This window comes from Erithacus rubecula (assembly GCF_903797595.1).
Source record: "Erithacus rubecula genome assembly, chromosome: 11".
Taxonomy (NCBI): domain Eukaryota; kingdom Metazoa; phylum Chordata; class Aves; order Passeriformes; family Muscicapidae; genus Erithacus; species Erithacus rubecula.
In genome coordinates, this window is record NC_136663.1 from 16,596,058 (window position 1) to 16,612,026 (window position 15,969).

At 40.0% G+C, this 15,969-nt stretch overlaps 1 protein-coding gene across 1 annotated transcript in view; it reads left to right on the forward strand.

Annotated features, from left to right (window-relative positions):
• Positions 1–762: 762 nt before the first annotated feature.
• FARSB (phenylalanyl-tRNA synthetase subunit beta) overlaps positions 763–15,969 on the forward strand; it is a 36,960-nt gene continuing 21,753 nt past the window's right edge. The window contains exons 1-14 of the mRNA XM_079315662.1: positions 763–1,024; positions 1,980–2,035; positions 2,933–3,087; positions 3,604–3,676; positions 3,974–4,089; positions 4,526–4,676; positions 5,717–5,825; positions 8,069–8,139; positions 9,410–9,471; positions 9,558–9,609; positions 11,040–11,101; positions 11,533–11,740; positions 12,163–12,243; positions 15,120–15,212. Coding sequence (XP_079171788.1) covers positions 967–1,024; positions 1,980–2,035; positions 2,933–3,087; positions 3,604–3,676; positions 3,974–4,089; positions 4,526–4,676; positions 5,717–5,825; positions 8,069–8,139; positions 9,410–9,471; positions 9,558–9,609; positions 11,040–11,101; positions 11,533–11,740; positions 12,163–12,243; positions 15,120–15,212 — 1,347 coding nt within the window. The 5' untranslated portion in view covers positions 763–966. The remainder of the gene's footprint in view (positions 1,025–1,979; positions 2,036–2,932; positions 3,088–3,603; positions 3,677–3,973; positions 4,090–4,525; positions 4,677–5,716; positions 5,826–8,068; positions 8,140–9,409; positions 9,472–9,557; positions 9,610–11,039; positions 11,102–11,532; positions 11,741–12,162; positions 12,244–15,119; positions 15,213–15,969) is intronic.

The following is a 15,969-nucleotide window of genomic DNA, read 5'->3' on the forward strand; positions in this document are numbered from 1 at the left end:
GTGGCACCGGGCGGAGATATCGCGGCTCTGTCGGAGCGGCTCTCCCCGCTCGCTAAGGCTTCCCATGAGCGGCACCGGGAGGAGGCACCGCGGCTCTGTCGGTCCGGCTCTCCCCGGTCCGCTAAAGCTCCGCATGAGCGGCACCGGGCAGAGGCACCGCGGCTCTGTCGGTCCGGCTCTCCCCGGTCCGCTAAGGCTCCGCATGAGCGGCACCGGGCAGAGGCACCGCGGCTGCAGACCCAGGTGCGTTCGCACTGCCCGCACTTGCGCTGCCCTGGCGGCCCGGGCTTTTCCCCTGGGAGCTGCCGGAGACACGGCACGGGGCGTGCTTAAGGCTCTTACTCTTAAAGAGCTTACGGAGCTGACCCAGAACTTAGAGTTCCTACTGTGTTTGGCGTCAAGCGTCTCGTTTTTAATTAAACCAGCACACGCACAGCCTCCGCCCGCCCGCGGAGCTTCGCCCGGGCTGTCTGTGACAGGGATCGTCAAAATAAACTTTGGAGTGAAAAGGAAACCTCCTCCCCGAAACTTGCACAGCGCTGCCTCAGCTGACCCCCTTCTCCATGGGGACGGCGGCACTGCCGGGATTCAGCATCCCCGCGGTGACAGGGACAGCGCTGGGCCCTGCGCTGCCCGTGCCGGGATGGGACAGCGGCACTGCCGGCACTCGCGGTCCCTCCCGGGCCGCCCGTCCCGCCCAGCGCCGGTGACAGCGCGGGGTCCCGGCGCGCTGATGTCACGGCCGTAGGTGCCCGCCGCGCTGCCGGGGCCGGGCGCGCCGCCCGCCCGTTCCCCAGCGCAGGCCGGGATGGGAGCAGCCGCCGCTGGCCGGGCGCGGTGTCAGGGCTCGGGAGCGCGGGGGCGGCGGGCGCGGCGCGGGTCTGAGGGCGGCCCGCGGGCAGCGCGGCGGGAGCGCGGCGGGGCCTGGCGGGAGCGCGGCGCAGGCGCAGCCGGGCCCGGGCCGCCATGCCGACCGTCAGCGTGAAGCGGGAGCTGCTGTTCCGGGCTCTGGGCAGGAGCTACAGTGAGTGCTCGCATCCCCGCCGCGCTGCGGGACGCGCCCGCCCCGCACCGCGACCCCCGGGCTGCCGTCTCCGCGGTGCTTCAGCCGCTGCCCGCCCCGGCCGGAGCGAAGCCCCGAGCGCGCTCGGTGCCGGCGGCCGCGCCCTCCGTGCCCTGCCCGTCCCGGGGCTGCGCCGGGGCTCTCGGGGAAGCTCAGGCCTCTGAGCGCCGCTGGCTCTCCCGCCCCCTGCTCCTCGCCAGCCCTCGGCACGCCGGGCACAGCCATGTGTTGCCCCTGCCCCCTTCAGCCCATCGCCCCGACACACAGTGCTTTGAGCCACATCTCTCGGGAAACTGCACACGCGTGTCCACATGGCGGTTTGTGGCTGGAGTTTCCCTGTGTTTTGGGATCTGGTTAAACGAAGAAGGAGAGAGAAGAGGGGAAGCAGGCAATGCGAGCAGTGAATAGCGTGGCTTTGGCCAGTCTTCCTTTCCTGGCTCAGGAAGCAGATTTAAGCTTGGCTGGCGGAGCGTTCAGGACGTGCAGTGGGTCAGAGCTGTGGCTCAGGCAGCGCGGTGCAGATCTGCACTGTCAGACCAGGGCTGTGTTACTCACATGGCACAGCGCAGTTCGTGCAGCCTCTGTACATCAACCGGAGCACTTGGCAGGAGCTGCCCAGTTATTCCATTCTGATTTCATTACCTATTCAGGCCAGAGTTACTCTGACAGACTTGGCTGAGGAGCTGAGCTCCAAAGATCAGAAGCCCTCCCTTGTGACTCTCAGAATACCATGTCAATAAATCGAATATATACTAAAGAAGCTGCTACTCAGATGCAAATATAAGCAAATTCTTTGAATTACTTTTCCTTTTTTTTAATTTCATTTGTTATCTTGTTTGAAAACATTCCAAACACACGCACAAAAATTAGGCCAGAGGTCCGTTTATTAACCAAAATTCACTCTTTTCCTTCACAGCGGATGAAGAATTTGATGAACTTTGCTTTGAATTTGGTTTGGAGCTTGATGAAATTGTAAGTAGTGTTTTTATTTGTTGCTTTTTGAGTAGATGTAGCATAGTTACAGCGTTGCTTTTTGATAATTGTTTGTATAGCATTGTTTTCAGCATAGACCCTGGTACAGGGCTGTAATGGACTGTATTAACACAGGTGCTTTGAATGGAAAAACCCTCAGACTTACAGAATTACTGCTTGGGAAGCAAGAGATTCCAAAATGGCATATTGCAATACTTTCTGGGGGTCAGCACTCCGTGCCACTTACCTTCAGTCTCAGGCACTCTTTTATTTAGCAGCATAAGTATGGCTGTTTGGCTCTGATTGATATGCAGTCATCTATGCAATATCCACAAAAAAATTATTTGTCCAGGACATTGTTACCTGAGTTGTAATTAATTTATATTTAAAATTTTGATTTAGGTTCTGTACTTGTGGAAATTTGCTAGCCCTCATAACTCTATCCATGCAAATCTTGTTCAAGTAGACCAGTTTTGGTTTTTCTATTTGATTTTAATTTATTGGCCTTTTAATGACGCTTATGAAAAAACATCTGAACATCGTATGTTATGCTTTATTTCAAAATAAATTTGATTATGACAAGTCATTTGCCAATCTATTGCCAAAAATAAGGTCTCAGATCTCAACTGGGATCTGACAGCCTGGAGGCTCTTGCTTCTATAATACTTTTTCTTAAAATTAAGATTATAATACTGAGTTTTTCTTTTGATACAATGCTCTACTTTCTGAATTTGAGGCTTTATGTAATTTTTTGTATTTGATGTGTCCATTTGCTGTATAAATGCAAATTACAGTGTTAAACTTCTAATTAATACAGTTTCTCCTATCATATCACTATCATACTGCTGTCCATGTTAAGATGTATCAGGTTAAAAGTGCATTTTTGCTTGATTTCAGACATCTGAGAAGGACATTATAAGTAAAGAGAAAGGTGAAGAAAAGGCAAAGGGTGCATCTGATGTTGTTCTCTATAAAATTGATGTCCCTGCCAACCGCTATGATCTGCTTTGCCTGGAAGGGCTGGTCCGAGGACTGCAGGTCTTTAAGGAAAGGTGGGGCAGAGTTCTGAGATTTTTGTATTGTTTGTTATTTGTTGAAATATGGGTCCATTTCTGGACAGTGAGCAGAATTTCCTATGTGTTTTGATTTTGAGTATGGTTATGTATGTAGATCAGATTCATCCTCTGGAGAGGATCCATTGCATAACTTTAAAAGACTAGACTAGAATGTTACTGTGTTTTGTATCTGTTCTAAAAAGTTTTCAATTGCTGTTCCATTTGAGACTTATCCTCTGTAAAGAACTCCTGCAGAGAAACCTCCTTGTGATTCTTTGTAGTAAATACCAAACCAAATAATTTATTTCCCTTTTCTGCAACAATTTTATCTTTCTGAGTTTGTCCTTTCTAGTTCAGTAATCTGTTTACCATCCCATAAAAAGCAAGATTTGCACAGTTAGCTAATTACATGCCAAGAAACGTTATCAAGAAAGTTTTCTATAATATAATTGCTGCTACATTTCTAGAGTTTGCTGCATTTCAGCTACAGACTTGCTTCTGGTTTTGTTTTAGGATAAATCTCCCTAGGTTCGAAAAGATCATTCCAGCTGAGGGTGAAGGTCAGAGGCTGATTATCACTGAACAGGTAAAAGTGTTTACTGCACCTTTGTAAATGTATTGAGAGTTGCTGAAGCAGCAAGATCCATATCCAGTATGATTTTGTAAGAGCAGTGAGACTGGAAATCTTATTTGCAGAACAAGGGCTGAAGAAATTTAAATATCTCTATTCATTGTGGTTTATTCTTAGGAATGAGGAGGGGAGGAAAACCAGGCATTGTTTTGGGTGAACCTAGTAGCAGATCAAATCAAGGTTTCAGATGGAGCTCTAATCAGAGTTTCAGATGCTCTCTTGTAATGTGCATGCTGCTGTTGTGAATTGCAGACTGCCCAGGTCCGGCCTCACGCTGTAGCTGCCGTCCTCCGAAACATAACTTTTACCAAGGACCGGTACGACAGTTTCATCGACCTCCAGGAGAAGCTACACCAAAATATTTGCAGGTTAGTGCTTAAATTTAAAACAGTATGTGGTGTCTGTGTGCATGATTTTATCCCATGTTAAGACTGCACATCCCTATTGCAGAGAGGCGTTATGGTTATGCCAAGGAAAATCTTCTATAGGAGCTCTCTTGATCCTTAGCATTTCCTTACCTGTTCTTGTCTGCTGCCAGTATTGTTCAGCATAAATAGCTGTTCATTCAACAGTTGAGATAGAAGTATGTAGCAATATTCCCTTTGGATTTACCTTGACAGTTGTGTGGTTATTCATAATAATATTTATTAAAATGTTATTAATCAAGTAATTTCTGGGCTTGTTAAAATTATCCTTCTGCTTTTTTTAGTAAGCTCTGTGAATGCATAGAAGTGTAGAGCATCATACTCTAAAAAACTCCAAGTATCACTAGTAAAAACATTATTTTGCCTTCTTTATTTCTAGGAGAAGAGCATTAGTAGCAATAGGTACCCATGACTTGGACACCATCACTGGTCCATTTACTTTTACAGCCAAAGCACCTTCTGAAATTAAATTTAAGCCCTTGAATCAATCCCAGGAGTACACAGCCTCACAAATTATGGATCTCTATAGGGTAAGTGGAATTTTTCAGACTTGTTGCTCTAAATGAGGAAGATAAATTTCCAAGGCTAAGTAGCTCTCATATCCTTGTTATTCAAAATTGTTCTTACAAATAAAACACAGTTATCTTCTGTGGCTTATCAGCCAGTGAACATTCCATATTTTGCTTATCATGGTAATATTTTTTATTGTCTGTGAAAGATATATTGTGATATTTTGGGGCTGAGAGCAATTCTTGGAATGGGTTTGGTAGAAAAGTTCTGGTTTATCTACATGAAGATTGCTTTTCATGATGCTCTTAATAATACTGTAAAAGACTTGTGTATTTATCTATGTATAAATATTTGGTGTACACGGGTAGGAAAAATTTTGGGTAGATATTACCAGATTTTTTAACATTACTTTCATTTGTCCAGTTTACTTGGGGAAGATGTTGGATTATTTACCCAACTGCATATTAGGCAAGCATTTGAAAATAATATTATTTATCACAAATTTATTTTATTACAATTTACAGCTCTGCTGGAACACACATACTGGCCACAGAGACAAATCCTCAAGTATCTCTGACTAAAGAGTGAGAGAGCTCAGAAACAAGAGAGACTAGAAGGAAATTAGGTTTTTGGTGCAGAACATACTTATGTCATTAGGACAAATGTAAATCTTGATTCAAATTTAGGTATAAATATGTCAGTATCCAGCAATTTGTAACTAAAAGTATTGCAGTGCTAATTTTTATCACTTTTAGAAGAGCTCCTATAGACTAAGGATATTTGGCAATGTTTGCTGTAGTGAACAAGGGTAGTGTGGCCTACATATGTTTGAGAGAATCCTTAATCTTCAGCACTTCTGAAGAAAACAAAAGTCCAGTTCTCTCATTTCAAACTTTTCCTGCTGCTGGGAGCAAGCACCCTTTGCTAGTGCAGTACTTAACTCTAACCCAATCCCTTCCCACCCTCAAAATTCCCCTTAATCACTCACCAAAGGACTGTGGCTCTTATGGAAGTTCACCTGTGAGCTGAAGTGACTTCAGGCTGTGCTTTGTTTCTCCAGACTGACAGCCACCTTCGGCACTATTTGCACCTGATTGAGAACAAGCCACGTTATCCTGTCATTTATGACAGCAATGGGGTTGTTCTGTCCATGCCACCAATCATCAATGGTAAGTTTAATTTGTGACTGCTTTGTACTGCTGTTTTGTCTGTGGATTAGTGTCTGACACAAGCACTGATGTGTTGTAGGGATTATGACATTTTCTTAAAATTATTTCATTTACAATTTCATGAAGTCTTCTTTCCTTCTTTTAGTTTAAAGATAGTCAAATTTTTTATTCCCTCCCTAGGCTACCAGTGTTTCTTTTTCTCTTCATCAGAAGGGTGTAAAAGTCCTACTGCAAACCTCTGCATTGAGCTTCTGGTACTCTTCCTCCACCCAATAAAGTTCCTTGTGACAGTAACTTTCCTTAGGAAAGCATTTTCTTTAGCTAAAAGAAGCCTGCAAGAAATTATTTTGTAAGCTGGTAACTGTAACTGGTAACTGTAACTTTGTATTCCATTTTATAAGGTCACAGCAGGGAGCTTATCAGCTATGGGAACTAGTTTTTATGGATCCTACTGCTATCACACTAAGTGATTTCAAGAGGCTTTAATTGCTTAAAAGGAATAAATTGGTCTAGACTTTTTTTTCATTGTTTCTAAACATGGGTTTCCTCTGAATGCAAAAGAAACTATGGATGATTTTTGAGAACCAGGTTTACTAAGGCCATGTAATGGTATGACAAGAATTACTCCTTAAAGAAAGATAATGCAGTATACCTATATACTGAAACATAGGTCAGGAATCACTAAATTTGCCTACACTGACCAATAAATCTGCAGAGATAATCTCTTTGGATGTATGCTTCCTAATAGACCTTATCCAGCTAACCCAAATCTTCTTAAAAGGCAGCTCAAACTCTCTGGCAGGGTCTGGTAACAGGAACTGTTTTGAATTTAAGGTTTTGTCAACCACTGTGCCTGTTACTTCTTTGTCAGGCTCATTCCAGCTTGGGGGTGTTCCATATATAACACTGCATATTGTTTATAATTAATCAATTAAAACGTTTTAGCTAAATTTAACACCTGCCACTGCTTTAGAGAACAGTATCTACGAGAGATTTCCAGGTCAGAGGTGCTTTTTAAGCAGATATGCAATGCAAACATCTGTATTGGTTGTTTGGATTATCTACAAGCACTGAAGTGAAGGCTTCAGAGGCTTGCTTTGAAGTGATTCCAGAGATGCTGAATACATTCCATCTGCAAAGAGGTACAGCACAGCTGTAAGGGGGTACAAGATCCCTCAGTCCTAAGATCTCTGGTGCCCCTAACTTCCAGTGTGGCTGTGACCTAATTTCTGAGATAGGAAACTAAAACAACAGAGAAGCTAAATCAGGGTCAAACAAAGGAAGCAGGAATTTTCATTTACATCCACATCCTTTCTTTGGCTCTTGTGGGGTGCATCTACATTAATGAATGGTGCAAAGAATGGCAAGAAGGACAAAGACTGGATTTGGCATGATCCCACACTGTTCTAGGGCTGTGTGTGCCCATTCCTGCATGGGATTCACTCCAGGTGTGCACTGCCCATCTGTACCTAACAGGCAGAATGAGATTTCTGTACAGCTGCTCCAGATTGCTTGTGGCTTACTAACAGACCCCACTTTTGTAGGGAACCAGCTACTGGGGACCTTTCACATCCAGTTTGCAAAAGAGACACTTCAGGTACTTCTTCCAGACAAGAAAATTTTTGAGTGCAACAAGGATATGCTTGGGTGCACACATCATAACTCCCAGTATAGAAAAGCAAATTCATGCCTAGAAGGGACCCATACTAGGACCTGAATCACTGCTGTAAAGCAACTTACAAGGTATCAGCAAACAGTGTCAGGAGCCCAAAGAATGGCTATTGATGGTCATTAGTCTACATCACTTTTTAAAGACCATTTCAGTTATTCCTGCCCAAGGAAATGACATGCATCACACAGGTGATGCAAATGTGAGACTAAAGCCAGGGAAGATGGGATGCTGTGGCAGTGCAGAGCCCTTTGCTAACAGCAGATGGCCACTGTTCTGTTAGCTGGCTTTTCCAGCTGAGTGCCAGGGTACCTGTAAATCCTCGTGTCTTGCAGTGTAAAGCACTACCCAGTCAGTGTGTCTGATCTGCCTTTTTCCTTTTATTTGATTCATAATTTCAAAAATAAAAAGAGCTGCTATTCTGCCAACAGTTGTGAATGTTGGTGCAGTAGATAGTGGCTTTTTTAAGCTGTGGAAAATGACAGTGATCTTTCTGACACTAAATGAATCAGTATCATTGCTATTGCAATAAAACTAATATTTCTTAACATGTTTTTGTTTTCACATGTTTTAGGAGATCATACAAAAATAAGCCTAAATACCAGAAATGTGTTTATTGAATGTACAGGCACAGATATTACAAAGGTAAATTAATCTTTCCTGCTTTGATATGCTTTAACATAATTGTTTTCCTTGTGTATAATGGAGCTCCAATACAAAGACCTACAGTAAACACCTTGCTGTTGTATGGAGCCAACTTCCAATGCAAAAGATTTTGGACTGTGGAATTTCCTGGAAACAATTTCAGGCTTGCTCTGTAGATTGTGTTTTCACTGAATTCGGATTTTTCTGTATCTTTATGTTGACTTCAGCTTGTATGAAAAAATAATTCAAATAAATTACAGACTGACTCCTTTTTGAGCACTTTTCTAAATCTGAAAGGGTTAGAAAAGAGCAAAATTTACTAATACTTATTTACTAATACTTCCTGTTTTGGCAGAATACTCTTTCTAAAGATTCATTTTTGTCTCCTACTGAAAATTTGGGCTGAGGAAAGAAAGACAAGGATTTTTCTACATAGTTATCTTTATCAAGCAGGGATACCATACAAATAATTGCTAAATTCAAGTCTTTCCATATGTAAATTCTGTAACTCAAAGCTGAAGCATGAAAGCCAGTTATAATTGCCTATTCTTGAATACAGGCTGTGCATTCAACTTGATGCTCAAGAGAAAAACTGCTTTTGACTTACCCTACTGCAAAATGAAATGTTAACAACACAAATAAATTTGCATGTTGGGGAATGGCTTCTAAGCAGACTAATAAATGTTTCTTGCTACTGCTTGTAAATATAGTAAAAATAAATATAGTTTTGTTCTGTTTGAACAAAGGAAATTACACTGTCAGGCATCAAAAAACCCCTTTGTGGATTGAGGAGTTAATCTGAATCTCATTGTTGCATTTCATTATTCTAATCTCTTAAAATATTAATTATAAAACAAAAAAAAATTGCAAACAAGGGTACTTGTTAATGTATTGCTAAACAATGCAGTCCTTCAGCCTGTCCATTCTCACTTGAGCTTCAGCAAAATGACTAATTAGACAGAAGGTTAGGGAGACCCAGGTCCAAATGGTAATAAAAACCCTGTGTTTCTAAATAGCAGAGTTTAGGAAAGATGCACAAAGGCTTCAGGACCTTGAAAACTAAAGATTTGCAAGCTTTTTCACAAATGTCTGCAGCAGAAGGAAAATATTTTTTAAAATTCAATCTAGTATTCTAGACTGCTAGGAAATTAGAATAGAATGAAGAGGGTTTAAGATGAGATATTTTTCCCTGTTTTTTGTTAAGATGTTTTGTCTACTTCAACACAAATAGATGACAGATTTCAATGTGATGATTGTGTTTGCTTTGTAGGCAAAAATTGTTCTTGATGTCATAGTCACGATGTTCAGTGAATATTGTGAGAAGCCATTCACGTGAGTATGAATCTCCAGGCAGAGAGACATTACATTTGGGCCATGTGTTAAAAACAGTTTTTCTTACATTTTTCTGTCTCTCTCAGTGTTGAAGCAGTAGAAGTGGTTTATCCCAATGGGAAGACCCACATCTATCCGGTAAGCACAGCATTAGGATATCTCTGTGTCCTTAGGGACAGGGCTTCATTTACACTAAGTTTGATAAAAGTGACATTGGTTTCTTTTCCTGCAGTGGCAGTATGTGCTGGTTGTGAGGTGTAGTGTAAAAACCCAGCTTGGCACTTTCTCTATATTAGTGAGTCAGAACCTCTAACCCCACAAAAAATAACTCCAGCTTCTCCTTGTCTAGAAAAGTCGTTCTGAAGCTCCATTGAATTATGATGAGGTTAAAAATACACTATTATAGTTTAGAGTGCCTGTGACAGGAACTTTTTCAGGAACAAATCAAAGGTCATCATCTGTGTCTAAAGCTTTAAAAACCTACATGTTCCAAATCAGGACAAATAAATTCAGGGAGAGGTCCTCAAGCCTATGGACAACTGAAATCAGCCTCAGCATAATGTACTTATCAGATCTAGAAGCTTTAATGCCCTTCAGTTAAAATAACCTTGTAACACTGCATTTTTCAGTCTTTCACTTTACAGACACTAACTATGTAAAGGTCTTAAAGGCAGAATGTTGACTTCAGTTCAGAGCCCCAGACAGACCTTTTTACAGTAATGGAGTCTTACATTTTTATTCTCTTAATAGGTATAAAGAAAGCAATTCCTCCTGTTTCCTGAAAGTAACTGAAGACAGATCTGGTTGAGTTCATAAAGTCAGATAAAACAAGGGAGTACAGACTGTTTAGAGGGAAAGAAATTCAGTTTTGCTGAGAGGTTTTCTAGTTTCATTTTAGCTTTTTGTTTTCACAATGTCAGTTTTAATCACCAGAGGAAAGATGTAGAATCCTGAAAAGATATTCAGGACAGAATTCTCTGCAGTAACCAAAGCAGCTTCCCTAGATAAAACAGAGAAAAAATTCCCCAAGTTTCAGAGCCTATGGTTTTTAAGGATTTGTAGATTGAGAAGTTTAGAAACACATGAAATACATAAATGCATACAAAATAACTTCCTTAACTACATTGCACACTTGCTAAATAAAATACTGGTAGATATTTGTGTGCCAGTAAAGAAATAGAAAGTTTTCCTTCCTTTTCCCCCTAAAAGTCATTTGATCTATACAAGACCATGAGATCTCATGCATGACCATTCTGTGCTTTAGGGCTTTGACTTAGGATGAACTGTTCACCAGAAACTTTCAGTGACTCTGTTACCTGAATATACCAGAAATTATCGGAAGTTTCAATAACAGGGATTTCATGCTGCATTCGCCCTTCCAGCTTAACCAGGAACAGCTTTTGCATCACATACTACATTCAACAATCCTGTTAACTTTAGAATGCTAAATACAGCCTAATATTCCACATTTGTCTTCTTCAATTAGAAGCTAGATTACTGAGATTGAATCCTCTTAGGTAGAAATGGCAGGCACTGTGTATGCTTAAAATCTTTGTCTTTCTTTTTAGGAGCTGGCTTATCGAACAGAGAAGGTGAAACCTGAATACATTAACAAGAAAGTAGGAATCAGGTGTGTTACTGCAAATGAAAACATAGTTTTGTTTAACCATGACAAAGGTACTAGAAGACATTGATTGGTGTATTGTTTTAAAAATATTTAGACTGAGGTTTTTTTTCAATTTATCAAAATATTTTTTTTAATTTATCAAAAATTCAGGGATTATCTTGGGTAATTAGATTGACACTCTAACAGAGTCCCTTGCTTTCAGAAAAAGTGAATGATTTTGGCTTCACACAACTGTTATGAAGTAAAGGAAAAACAGCATCTCATGAGTGAGAATCTGAGCTGATTCTCTTTGAATGCTAAGTCTGTGTACAGTCCATAAAGCACTTGCAGATTCTTCAGGATATGAGGCAATGCAGAAAAGACATTGATTACTTTACAAAGTCAGTCAATACAGTGCAAAATCCATAAATTACCACTCTCTTGTTTTGTTTCAGTGAAACTCCATCAAACCTGGCAAAGCTGCTGACTAGGATGTGTTTGAAGTCACACGTCACAGGGAATGGGAACCATCTAGAGGTTGAAATCCCTCCTACCAGAGCAGACATTATCCATGCCTGTGATATCGTAGAAGATGCAGCAATAGCTTATGGTTATAACAACATTCAGATGGTGATCCCGAAAACGTACACCATAGCTAATCAAGTAAGATTGCCCCTTCAAATGAATGCTCTGTTGTCAGTAAATGACTGCTGCATGCCAGAAGGGCTTTGGGGAAAACAGAACCTAGGAATTAAATATTTTGACATGCTTTGCCTTGAGAAGTATTTACCACGGATGGGATACAAAACAGATGCCCCACTGATTTGAATAAGTCTAAGACCAGTGGTTGCTGGTACTTGAAAAAAGGCAGGGTTTAAGTAGGGAGCCCATATTAAATCTCTAATTGGGAGATTCATTTCCTCAGGCAAGCCTAAAGGCAGCTGGCTAATGCTTTCAAAAATTTTAAGCACACAGCATAGTCCCTCCCTAGCGAATTCACCATCATGTAACAGGCAGAATCACCTCGGGAGAGAATAGCAAAATGCTTTTAGGTGGAAGCTGAAAACTGTTCTGTTTCATTTTAGCTCCCCCTCAATAAGCTCACAGAACTTCTGAGACTGGACTTGGCAGCTGCTGGATTCACTGAAGCACTCACTTTTGCCCTGGTATATTACACTGATTTCATATTTTTCTTAATTGCATGTTCAAATAGTGATGCAATCAAAACTGCAGAGGGTGGTCTGAGGATATCTTGTTGTATAAATGTACCAGTATTATCCAGTACAGTTTTGGCAGCTGATTGTTTACAAGGGCTTTGGAATCACAGTATAATTTTTGAAGAGTTTGTAGGTCAGAAAAATTAAATGAGTCATTGTTAATGTGGTATGTAGTTCTAAGTATAGAGAGGGAAATAGCTGCTGAAAGACTGGTTTTAGTTTAACTTGATAGGATGAAATTGTAAGACAGCAAATCTCTCTCAAGACTTTGGTCACCAGATGTAAATTCATCATAATTCAATAATGTGGAAAACCAACATGAGAATTTAGTCCTTTCTGGTGAGTTTTCCTACAGTGTATTGAGATTTACCTGTTTCTATATTTTTCTTTAGTGCTATCATTTGTCCACAATTCCTTGCATTAGATAATTCAGTCTGCAAAGAGCTCATTTTAAGAATACCCATAAAAAAATTACAATGCACAGACACTAAGGGGACATCCTTTGTAAATTTCACCACAGGTAGGGTTTTGAATATAGATAACAAATAGATATATAGTATATAGGTTACAAATAGAGATAAAAAATACAGAATTGTTTGTGCTGGTTTTAGGTATTATTTGTTACAGCCGTGCCAATAGTCTGGCCATGAATTAGGACTCTAATTAGTTAGTACTCTCTGGTACTAACTGATGCCATAATTTGTGCTATGTAAATTATACAGCAGGATTGTTGTACTAAAATGGAATGTACAGTAGGAAACAACATCTTTGTCATGCTCATACCCCTTAGTTGTGAACTGGATCAGAGAACTTGATCTCATATTAAAAACAAAAAAGTTAAACATGCTTCCATGCCATCCAAATATAGGGAGACTGGCATAAGCAGCTATTGAAAATATACTATGCATTTTAAAAAATCCTTTCTGTTGCAAGATCTGCTCACAGCCTTTGCCTGAATGTCCAATTTGTGCACATTTTAGCATATGGGGAGCTACCATCACATGTTGCTACTAAAATCTCCGTGGAATTTCTCACCTTCTTCCTGAGCCTAAAATTCACTAGATGGCCTGAGGTATAAATTCTTGAAAGTACACAACCTCTTAAGAGAAAGAGTGATCTGCTCACAGATTATTTTTTACTAATTTACTCGAATATTTTAAGACGCAGCATTTCAGGCTCCTAAAACATTTCTGGCAATTGAAAAGTTCAGGTATTAAAACCAGATTTGGTAATTTGAATGGACTAAATAAAATTTTAACACCTTCAGATTTCATAGAGCTTTAAAAGCAAAATTTGATCTCATTCTGAGAAATATATTCCAGTTTTAATATTTGGTTGTTAGTTCATTTAAGTAACCAGGACAATAAATTTTATTGCCTCCTGCAGTGCTAATATCTGACAGAGGTCAGGCCTGTGGTTACTACCATGTTGAGGAAACAGTACATGAATCAAGCTTTTAAAGTTTTTCTTTACCCATTAATATTATTATCCAAAATTAGTATTTCCTAATTCATTATTCATTTTTGAGTGCTGCACTCTTGCTTGGTTATTTGAGCACATAGTTCATTTTTTTCCAGCACCAAATAAGTAATATATCTGGAACATTTAATATATCACATTTCTACAAGTGAGAACCTTTATGAACTGCAACAGCAGAATTGTGGAAGGTCATGCAGTATGTCGTGGTATCACATTTCATATTTGTATTTCTGCTGTAGCAGGATGAAACTCACAGTCTGCTGTGTCCCCAGCACTTTATTAAAATATCAGTGTGAGGCTTATGACTTCGATAATTTTGATATAATTTATGCTGCAACATTCTGTATGTATTTGTGCACTCAATCTGTTTCTTGGTTAGAGCCCCAAATTACACTTGTACACAGTAACATTGCCTTCTGTGAGGAGCTCCAGTTTAGCCAGAATGCATTTAGTTAAATCACAGTAACATGCTGTAGTTTAGATACACATCTGAAAACTGTTTAACACAGTTCTCTCCTCATAAGGTCAGCGTTCCTTGTTTTATTTGGGATTTTTTTTTAACTGATTATTTAATAATCCACTTTTTCAGATGGTATCATCTGCTCATTTTTCTCACAGTTGGTTTATCAACACACTTTGTGAGTGCTGCCAGTGCAAAGGGAACACTTCTGGGAGACTGCAGTACACAAGCAAATCCTCAATTACATGCCTAGTCTGCTGCTGGTTTCACTATTACTCTAATAAAGCTATAAATTCTGGAAATCTGAAGTGTGGATCTTAGAAGTAGCATCTATTGCACTATGTGCACAGACATTGGCTGAGCCTGATAAAGTGAATGCCTTTTGTTTTACTGACCAGCTTAAAAATACACCTTTAGGATACAGGCTTTAAAAACACTTCAACACCAAAAATTGAACTAACTACAAGAATCTTACACAGCTCTGAAAATTGAAGGTTTGGCCATATGAGCTGTTTTTCATCGACAGTACTGCACTTTATATAAGTGTCCCTCTACAAGTGCTATCTTCAGAATAAAATACTTCACCCACTGCAAGTCAGGGTGCAGAATCTGACTCTGTTGTTAAAATAAATGACAACAATCTGTGACATAAGCATAAATAAACATTTATTTATTTATTTTATTTAGTAATTAATACTTGTAAATAAACCAGTTTGCTTACTTAGTCTTAAGATTAGGGCTTATTTTGTGTATGAGTGTTACATGGGGGAGAATATATTGTGGGGCAGTGCTACAGTTCCATTGTTCATTCTTGATAGCAGATTTCATCATTGGCTACAGTCTGTTTTAACTACTTGACCCTGATAGCTTTTTATCTCATTTTCAGTGTTCTCAAGAAGATATTGCAGATAAACTTGGCATGGACATCTCTGCAACAAATGCCGTACTGATAGCAAACCCCAAAACAACAGAATTTCAGGTGAGATCATTTACATTTTGAAACAATATTGTCATGGAGTCTATATTTTAAAAAGGAGAGCAAGGAACCTACAGGAAATAATTTATAAACTATAAGCCATGTTTCCTGCATTAAAGAGCTTGTGTAACTTATGTGCTGAACGTGTTATCTGCTGTGACTCCACTGAGCAATCTCTCTTCCTGTGTGAAATAATATCAGCTTTTCAAGATAGCAAAGTACCATGCTCTGTGTGCTATAATGTGGCAAAACTGAGCAGTTTTATTGCAGAAAATCCCAGTTGGATCAGCTGCTCATCTAGAAAACCTGTTCTACATAGAAGGAACTATTAGACTTGGCAATCTCTAAACTTCCTGAGGTTTTGGGTAGGAAACATTTGGGTTGCTTTTTTTGAATATTGATCATTATTACTCTTGGTTTGGTTTTGTTTTTCTAATATGTGATGCTCTTGAAGTATTTTAGTACTCCTTTCCAGATCCTTTGATTTTAGCTAGAGCAGAAAATGAGAGCTCAAGTATGGTATTGTCAACAATTCTGAAAATACCAAAGAGTATACCCATAGGTTTTATATTCCTTTTCAAGTGTTGGTTTTTTTTTTTAAGATGCTTTCTTTAGTTTTCAAGGAACATAAATTTAGAGGCCGCTTTTATTTTTTCTAGCCTAAGAAATACAAAGGTAAACTCACTTTAGAAGGGTTTTGAAAAGTTTCAGGAGCCTGAGGTATTAATATTTTGTGATTTGTGGTTTTCTCCCCTTAAGT